This window comes from Macadamia integrifolia, unplaced genomic scaffold (genome assembly GCF_013358625.1).
Source record: "Macadamia integrifolia cultivar HAES 741 unplaced genomic scaffold, SCU_Mint_v3 scaffold1370, whole genome shotgun sequence".
Lineage (NCBI taxonomy): Eukaryota > Viridiplantae > Streptophyta > Magnoliopsida > Proteales > Proteaceae > Macadamia > Macadamia integrifolia.
The window spans coordinates 100028-110182 of record NW_024868179.1 but is presented as its reverse complement, the minus strand read 5'-3'; the positions used below and the strand labels follow the sequence as shown (position 1 = coordinate 110182).

Here is a 10155-nt window from a genome sequence, read left to right as displayed (position 1 = left end):
GAGGGAGGGGGGAGACTGGGGTTGGTGGGGTTAAGAGCTCAAACTAACATCATTAATATAGAAGGCCCTCCATATGCTAGTCAGATAAGCAGAAAAGATGAGTTATGTAAGAAAAAAAAAAAAAAAAACCACCAAAATGTTTAATATCTGAGTTGTTTACATCTAAACTTCACAGAATAATTTTTGTCCACCCTTCTACCAAAAAAAAAATTTTGTCCACCCTATGATTTTTTTTTTTTTTTTTTTTTTTTTGGGTGATGTCCACCCTATGATATAGCAGTAATAGCACCTTAACCAAAACTGCAAAAACCCTAGCAAGTCAGTATGCGGTTTAGAACGACTAATAACAGCAGTGCATGACCAGTTAACCATATAATAAAACCATGAGTGGAAATGGAAATATGTGGAAAGTGGTTGTCATCCAATAGCTAAATCCAAAATAATTGATATACAATATTGTTGCCTGTCTCATGCTATTGCAGAATAAGGCTCCATTTACTGACAATCTCGCTCCGTGAGAGTGATGTTTGGTAACAAGATTTTAGAAGCAATTCCAGAGCAGAAAAAGACCAAAATCAACGTTTGTAAGGCATTATGAAAAATGCCATTAGTACACCTCACTTAACAACCAAATTTACAAAAATGCCATTATTGTGTCTGGCACTACCCCAATAGTTACAAAAATGTCAATATCTTGATTTCCTTTTCATCACCTACCGCTTTGCCTTTGATGGTCTGATTTTGTTTTCTTCAATTTAGTAAGAAACCCATTTTTTACTTCAAAAAATATTGCTGATTTTATGTACCTAGAAAATAAAAGATATTAACAGAGGATATATCCCTTGTATACTGGCCAAGGGTGAAAGGTTAATCAGGAGAGAACCTACCCCAAGAAAATAGCTTTATGATCCTTTAAGTTAAGATTCCGCCCACCAAGGAGAGAAGGTGAAAGGGGGAGAGAGAGAGAGAGAGAGAGAGAGAGAGAGAGCAGAAGTATCCCTATTATTGGCGGAGGCCAAATAAGAATTCACAGTACTGCAGCCCCAATAGTAAAAAAATAAATAAATCTCTAACATTATCAAAGCCACAACACAGTGATTCTATTCAACATTTTCACAAACATGTTCTAATCATGTTTCATAGCCCTGTCAGTTTAAATAGAAAAACTTAACATTTTCATACTTTGGTTAAAATTAACGGACCTAGTTTTCCTAAGGCCATATGGGCCCATCACGACCACGTACAATAGGGGGGGAGAGAGGTGAGGACTGGGGAGTGATGGGGGTCACATCTTGACCGTCCCATTATTCAGCCACTGGTGAAGGAAAACTTTGTCCACAATTAAATAACAAGACGTGGCATTCTGAAGAAGCTGGTCACAAGCTTCCATTTTAGAAAAGATGTTTCAATGCCTCAATTTCATTTCAAGAAATTGTGAAGGAGCATTAAAACCTCTGCCTCTCCAACCCACACCCCCCCCCTTTTCCTTCCCTTCCCTCCCCAAGTTTTCATTTCAGTCATCCAAGAGAAAATACAGGAAACTCGTACCATGCATTTGGTCTAGCCAATTGTTCCTCCTCCAAAATTGTTCAGGTGCCACTGCCTAGTTGCAGCACACAGTTTGCTGCATTCTCCTCCACACAACAAACCCAGACTAATCCTTCCTCTTCAAGGACAAATAGGGGAAGAGAGAGAAAGAGAGAGAGAGAGACCGAGAGGAAGAGAGATGGACTTAACGGAGAAGATGAAGAGTGGTGGAGTTACTATTGAGGGGGAGGCAATGTTCAGGTCAAAATTTACGTGAGGGGGCTGAGGCCTCGAGAGAAGCTGAGATGTGAAGGTCGAGTGTCAGGTTGATTGTGTTTTCCTAAAGTTATTCTGGATCATGCAGAGCAAGATTTTTTTTTTTCCTTGATCTCTTGCTCCTTAATCAGAAAATGGAACAATTTGATCTGTAGGACATAAAAATAAGCCAGGCTTGCTAAACACAAGATCAGTGGAATGACTCCCGCAGAGTGTTACCAAACAGAGCCTAAACCTAACAATACTTACCTTACCTTTCTTCCACGCACACCAAAAATATGATAATAAAAATAATAAAGGAATATAACACCTGCACAAGAGCAACAAATATCTAAAAAAAAAAAAAAAACTTACAACTGAACAAAAGCCAAGCCCCGGTGTATGTTTGATCCTGCAAATATGAAATCACAGAACAAATTAGCAAAAACACCATAGGTCATGTCAAGTATATAATCAACTCATGAGCAATCATTAGGGAATTCCCGTGAGAAGACAACAAGTATCTGATTGCAATATTGCATTGGATAAATCCAACCCTAATACAACTCAACTGATCCATCCAACAAACAGCATCCTCTTCTTTTTTCCCTTTTTTATTTCACTTCTCTTCTCTTCCTATGAATTTGTCAAACTAGTTACTTTTACTCGGGACCTATGACCGAAACCTAAACCCCCTTTTGTAAATAAACCTTTGATTATATAAACCCTAACCCTAACCCTAAAAGTATTAACTCAAACCCTGTACCCCCAATTTTTTATCTCCCCATGAAATCTTAAAAGCACATATTAAGAGAGAGAGAGAGAGAAAGAGAGAGAGAGAGAGAGAGAGAGAGAGAGAGAAACAATCTAACTACAGTCAAACAGGTGCATAACTGAGCCCCAAAATTGGGGGCTCAGGGCAAAAGTTGGGCAGGAAGTGAAGCAGAAACTTGTCCCACATACGCACCCCTTCATACCCCATAGGCTCACATATTAAATAAAATGTCTAGGAAGGCCATCAGGATCCAATGGATTGAAGGTTGACCAGTCCAGCCCGACCAAATATGGGCTTTTTTCCCTCTCTTCAATAAGATAGAAGATGGAACTATGAATTGGCAATGTCAGGATCAAGAGGAACTCTTATCTTCTAAACCTCCCCCACCCCTACCCCTAGGAAAAAAAAGGGTGGGAGGAAAGAGTGAAACTCTATATGAATTTAGGCAGTATAGCCAGTCCAAGTTTATCACGGGCAATCTTTTTTAGATATGAAACTCATCGTTACTATCATTAGGGAACCTTTTCCTGGTTGGGCTCCAACTTTTTCAGTTGTTGTCTATTAATGGTGGGTCTCCTTGGGCTAATGAATAATTTTATTCTGCTTCCTTTCATATTATTCAATGTTGCCTTGCTTCATTTTCATATTGATTGATAACCAGTTAAATCAGTACTCAACCCTCATTAGTTCTAGAGGTGAGGCTCCTCTTTCTCAGTGATAACCTAAAAAACACCATGATCAAGCTTGAATCAAAGACTATTTCGCAATTAGGTAGTGAAACTCTTTTGATCACTCTCCTTACATTCTCATTTTCTAATAAATCCTGATCAGTACATTCTTGCTCTCAAACAACTGCAATAAACATAGAATCTACTAATGCAAACTTCACTCATGGATCAACCTATATCACTCAATCTTGTTGCATCTGTTTTATATTCTGTGTTTGTACTCTGGTATCATCATGAAAACAAAGCAAGCTATAAGTAAGATAATAGTCAAATTCAAAAAATAAAAGATAAATATAAAATAATGAAAATGCAAGTAAAGTAAGTACATGGTGGATGTGCATTGCATACCCTTCTGTGTTACCATGAAGCAGCGCCTTATGGGACCGATCTCGCTAAATACTTCTTCCAACTAAAAGTCAGGAAAATTTGACCGTTACTCCAATACATATCAACACGGTTATAGGAGACGAGAAGTATGAGGACAAAATTTTTTTTAGCCAATAAAATAAAAAAAGGTGTGTGCATTTTGGGGGAGAGAGAGAGAGATGAAGAGATGAAGAAGTATTATACCTCTGAGTTAGTGAAGGAGTAGGGCAAGTTGCTAACGAATACCGTGCATGGGGAGTGGTCACTATCTCCTCTCTGCTTGAACCCTTCTCCTCCGTCCTTCATCTTGTTCTTTTTCCCCATAACCTACAGAAAGAGAAATCAAATTGGCGAGAATGAGAATAACAGTTAATTCACAACTAAGTGACAACTAACATATCAGAAACCTGGGGAACCAGCAATGGGTGAGGTCCCTGTTGCTCTTAACAGTACTTTCAAACGTATTGAAACATACAAAACGTTTATAGGCTATAGAAAAATCCTCCTTCAGATTCAAGGGCATGACCAAAGGGGTGCAGAAATGGGGATTGAGGAAGCGCTCGCGTCGTAGGGTTGGCAGCTCTGAAGAGCCAGAACTCGGAAGAACTAGTCAAGTTGTAGTGTTCATTCCTCGGTCCTTTCTCTTCCCTTAAAACATTCTATGGACTGAGGAAATTGAATTCGACTCTCTCGGTAGCCACTAGCCAGCAGACGCAATAAATCGCAGGGGGGAAAGAAAGAGAGAGAGAGAGAGAGACAGAACTGAATACATGAATCGAAAGGGGGAAGGGGAAAAAAAAGAAAACAAAAAGAATCACAGGCATAGAGCGAGAAACAACTGACCTAATAAACTGAGAAATATCGATTAGCCCGCAGGTAGAGAATCAGTTCACCTCCGTTGGGTTGTCAAAGTCCGCTGGTCAAGGAATGCACACTTTCTGAAGCTTAAAGGAGGAAGGAAGGGGGTGCTAGAAGTACGGCAGTGGGGGAGGTTGTAGAAGCTCACAGTGCGGGGAATGGCGGTGGGGGTGGGTATGGGCTTGCAGAGGTTCTGCGGCGGGGAAGTTCTCTCTGTTTTAACGTTTAACCACAGCCCTTGTTTTTTTAGGACCGGCGTTGGACCTTTCAAGCAAAGTGGTCGACCGATTGGTCCACCGGTCTAAATGGGTAATAACGTCTATTGTGTGTGTGCGCGTCGTAATGCATAGAACGAGCAACAGGTCACCGTTGTGGAAAGGGTGTCCTCTGGATTACCTAGGGTTATGTTTGCATAACCAAGAAAAAAAACAAAAAACAAAAAAACAAAAAAAAAAACAAAAGACATAATAAGACAAAAAAGAATGATTATACAATAATTATTTATGTGTCTATCTCTCTCCTTATATTCAAAATTTTTTGAATCTTTTCTTTTCTTTTCTTTTCTTCTCTTCTCGTCTCTTGGTTATTAAACAAAGCCTAGATGTTTTATTTTGTAGCATAACCAAACCATATGGGATATAATTTCATTTACGTAATTGACTAATCAGGGATTTTCGCCGATCATCCTGTTGTGAGGTGTGGGTCTATAGTTTTCATTAAACTCCCATCCTCCATTGTACAAGGTTGAAAATACACTCCCTGGGTTAATCAAAAGGTTAAATGTCCTTAGATGAGAATAGTCTCTCTTCACCATGCGTGCAGAGAAACTCGGTCCTTCCCAATTTCTTCCATTTTGGTATTTGCAACTCACGTCGTGAGTGAATGGCAATGACATATAATCGAAAGGCAATGACATATAATCTTTGAGCTTGGTGTCCTTGTTGAAAGCCTTGTCATCCTATTTTATCTCACCCTCCGCCCTACTTCTAATTAGTGAATCGCAGTCCTTATTTTATTGATGTTACTGATAATCTACTAAGACCTTGCTTATGTGAACACTTCTTGCTTTTGATGTTTCTGCTCTAGCTTTTGATTTATTCTTTTTCTGTTTATCTCAAATACCTTAAAATTAATATGATATAGGTAGGCAACTTACTAGTATAACTAACCCTTAGTGTTCTAATCACAAACTCTAGGGAATGTATAACAAGTTTGCTAATAGGGTTATTAGAAGGTAATGAAAGACATATATTAATAACAGACTATCTAATGACAGGAGATCCTACTGAAGGAGGAGCCAGGGCTCTTCTCCTTGGAGCATAGTATGCAAAAAGGTGAGGGTGGATTCTAATTGAAATATAGACCAACTCGGAGATCGTCCATAAACTTTCTTTTGATTTAGAATTTTTTTTTTTTGCCACTAAGTTTGGCACCTTTATTTTTGTCTATATATAAATCCATGAAAGATGTAACATGTATATTGGTACCCCAATTTGAACAAGTCTTATATTTTGCCTCTGTAGCAGAGGCAACCTTGGCAAACGGTAGATTAATCGCTACCACTTTTGTTTACGATGTTGCAACCTCTCCAAAATCTAATAAATTCTAATTTTCTTGTATTTGATATAATAAAAAAAAAAAAAAAAAACCTAAGCCTTAATGGTGGTGGCGATGCTAACAGTAGACCTTAATGTTCTACTGAAACTGTCATTCTCCCATCCATCATAACTCTAGGAAAATATGTATGGCTTGCACAGTGCAAGTGTGAAAATAATCCCCCAACCATTGTTTTATTATTATTATTATTTCTATGGGTCCAAGGGGATTTTCCTCACGCACACCAGAGGAAATTCGACAACAATAAATGACAATTTCATCACTACAAATCTACAATCGTAGTTGGTTAAGTATTGTAAAGTGGTTGCGGTGGAGTCAGCTACTTAGCAATCCGCTTCATCACCATGGATCACAGGCAAATCCTTAAAATAGTTCAAGTTCCCTATGCAGACTTTTATGCTCAAAGACCTTAACCCACTTTGAAGCATGTGTTGCCCTTACCAAAAATAATTCTTGATCAGTCTTGTAACAAGTTTGATACATCGGAAGGGCATCAACAGTCTTCCTTCATTTTCATTGAGAGAATGAAAAACTAACACCAATTAGAGAACAAGTTTTTAAGTCCTGTTTGCATATGTACCATCTGCAACATCCATTTTGCCGTAAAATGTGCTCAAGGTTGCTACAGCCAGTGCTTACCTGAACAAAGATATTCTTATTGATTTCAATAACAAGTTTCTAACTTCTGTTTGCACAGGCAACATCTACATCATCCATTTTTCTGTAAAATGGATGCCACAAACTAGTTCAAACCATATAATGTTTAACAATATCCACTTGTAAATTGTTTTTTTTTCTTTTTCTTCTTTTTTCTTTTTCCTGGTTGGGTTTGGGAAAGAGAAAAATTTACCTATAAATTGTATCCACCATATGTAATGTGTGTGAGATGAGTTTACCAATAAAGGAGCTCCATATATAATCCGACTAGGATATGAGTCTTATGACTTCAACCCTAACAAAGAACTACATCACCAAATAGGGCTATGGAACTGAAAATTCTTAACTGATGTAAGGTTAAAATATTATTATCAATTTGATTTTTCTATTAAATAAACTTTTGAATTAAAATTGTGGATTCTTTCTGCATATCCGCTACATGACATATGAGATAGCCCTAGTTATCCTCGAGGTCTCTTCTCAGTTATTAGATTATGACCAAAATAGAATTTGCCAAGTGACAAAATAAAACTTTGAGAAATCTAAACTATGTATAGAAGACAACCAACTAGTGAAGATGGTGTTTGTTGATACCTTAAAAATGGATCAAAGTTTATTGTATTGATGCATAGCATCACAACGATAGTTCAGAAGATGAATGATAAAAAATGCTAGACAACTGAGTTACGTGAACTTATGAACGAGGAAGCTTATATTGACATAATGTACACTTAACAAAAATGGGGAAAAAATCCACAAGGTGAAATTAGTTGAAGCATGAAACTAAAAAATCATCATCTTTCGCTCCTCTTTCTTTTCTTATCAGCCACCCTTGCTTGAGGACAGAAATGATGATGACCCTTAATTAGCCAGATTTCCTTAAGCTAATCCAACAAAGTAAATAGAATAAAGCACATGCAATCTCGAATCTCAAGACAAATATGAACCAACAAAAAAATCAATTGATGAAGCATATGGATCAACTAGTAGAACTTGATTCTAGATTATTGATATAGAAGTTACTGGTGCAACATCATGAGTAAGTCTGATTTTCTTCTAAATATAAGAAGCAAGATAAAAGGAAGTATGGGTTAGGTCCATCAACCGAAGAGCCCACGATACTTATTAGAATATTGTACTATATGGTTAGCAGCAATGATTTCTATTCCATATTTTGTAGTCAGGAAATTGCACCTAGGCGGCCTTCATGTCCTACACAAAATAATAAACACGAGAGAGTGAGCGTCGAGCTTATCCAGCGAGGGACTCTTCGATGGCTAAGTTAGGTTTCTTCACAAACAGATAGTTCTAGTAAGAATGAAAAAATATCGATCCTCTTAAAAGAGGTTTACCTAATTTTTATAGTTGAAGATGATAGCCATTGGATGAGAGTCTTGCTTTTGTCATCTCTTGTTGCAGGTAGGAGTCTGAATATAGTAAGAGTTGTAGTTGGAAAGTTTATGGGAACTCCTCGCATTGGCCATATCATGGAGAATATGGCAAGATTCCCTTCCTTCCAGGGAAGATTTGATGCTCTAGTGAGAATCCCACTAGGATTTGTTCCGTAACTTATGGCCTGCAAGCTAGGTTTGGCCAACCCCCTTTTGGGGCACATCTTGATAGTGGTCTATAGGGATCTTGGGCCGAGTGGCTAAGGACAAATGGCGTGGTTGCTAAGCTATTTGCTTCGAATGTCATGGGTAGAGTTATTGGGAACTTGTCATTCAGTCAAGGGTCGTGCAGTTGGGCTCTCTTAACAATTTTAGCCAATCGGCTTCTGTCTTGGATGCCTGCGACAAGTTGGATGGATCATGGATGACCTCGTAGGGCCTAAGCCATTCGGCTAGTCCCACATCTTCAGATCGCTCGATAGGTGTCGTGTGATTGTTGGCTGCATATTTTTACCGCAACACATATCAATTATGGATGGAAATAAATTGTTGTTGCTTTGATGGTGTGGTTTGTGGCTCCCATTTGATTCTTAATTAAATATGTTATCAAAGATCTTTAGGACTTCTCTTTGATGTCTCTAGTTAAGATTAAATCTTTCCGTGATCTTTTGATTTTTAATATTCTGCAAGTGTCCACGTCTTTTCCCCTCCCTAGGATGATTTTAAAGCTATACTGGGATCGTCCTTCTAATGGTTGTGTTAAACTCGATATTAATGGTTTTTTGCTTGAAAATCCTAGTCACATGGGGACGGATGGTGTGCTTTGTTCTAACTTGGGCATATGCCAATTAAATGCTTATCATCCTCTGTAGGTGTCTCTACTAATTTTTGGGTGGAGTTTGTTGCCTTCTTTGAAGGGGTTTCTCTCGCTAAATCTATTGGCTTGGATTTTATTTGCATTGAATGTGACTCTTAGGTAGTTGTGCTTTGTATAAAGGTTCAAACCATTCATTGGTGTTTCAGACAAAAATGGATTCACATTCAATGGTACTTGAACAGAAAAAATTTGAGCAAAAATGATTCAATACATGGAGTAGGATTTGGTATTATCACATGTGTTATATAGTTGCATTAGTAAACTATAAATCACATGTGATGTACTTGGACAACAATACAAGTCCTATAAGGCAACAAAGATTGATATCACATGTGATTCCTACAAGATATGAGAGAATTGACCAGCATAGGTGGCGAGAGAGATTATAAAAGAGAATTCAAAACTCTATTGATAGACACAAAGGGGGTGAAATGACTCCCCACCCCTGTTGATGCCTTTGTGCGTCCCCTCATTGGCTCCAATGCTGGCACAAGGACCATGCGACGAGGGAGCGTTCTTTTCCCCATAGATATGGCAAAAAAAGTTCCCTAGTTATGCAACTCTTGTGCCCAGACAGAGAGGGGTGTCACCCCTATGAAATACAATAAACCAACCATGTTTATATATACACACACATTTTTTATATATAGAATATACACACACCATGTGCAATAAACCCCACTCATGAAGATCTGTCACATGCAAGTAAGGAACGTCTACCAAAGTAAAGTGAGATCAACAAGAGTGCATTGAATCATTAACATTCTCTAGGCATATTTATGACAACCCTAATCCCACCCCTTGCGATTAAATTGACTAGGGTGTCTTTTTCCGTCCATATATGGATCTTGCTTGAGGTTTGAAGAGAACTCCATTTCCACAACATTCACATTTTTCTGGTTCCATCTCTTAAATCAATAAAATTTTTAATTGGAAAAGGCGAACACAATGAAAGATATAATAAGACAAAAAGATATCAAGGCATATGTTCATGTGCATGAGACGGTGCCTATTGTCACAAACTCACAAAAACTTGACCCATATAATCAAGACGAAAAATAATTAACAGAGAAGAGTTTTATCACTTGATTAAAAAAAAAAAGT

The 10155-nt window shown here is 38.0% G+C and overlaps 1 protein-coding gene across 2 annotated transcripts in view; it reads right to left on the bottom strand.

The window, feature by feature from the left end:
* LOC122063584 (RNA-binding protein 28-like) overlaps nt 1-4748 on the bottom strand; it is a 28859-nt gene extending 24111 nt beyond the window's left edge. For both annotated transcript variants that reach the window (XM_042627289.1, XM_042627290.1), the window contains exons 1-4: nt 4495-4748; nt 3856-3978; nt 3634-3694; nt 2158-2194 (exon numbers count right to left, since the gene is read on the bottom strand). In XM_042627289.1, the coding sequence (XP_042483223.1) occupies nt 2158-2194; nt 3634-3694; nt 3856-3975 (218 nt within the window). In that variant the 5' untranslated portion in view covers nt 3976-3978; nt 4495-4748. The remainder of the gene's footprint in view (nt 1-2157; nt 2195-3633; nt 3695-3855; nt 3979-4494) is intronic.
* Between the last annotated feature and the right edge of the window lie 5407 nt (nt 4749-10155).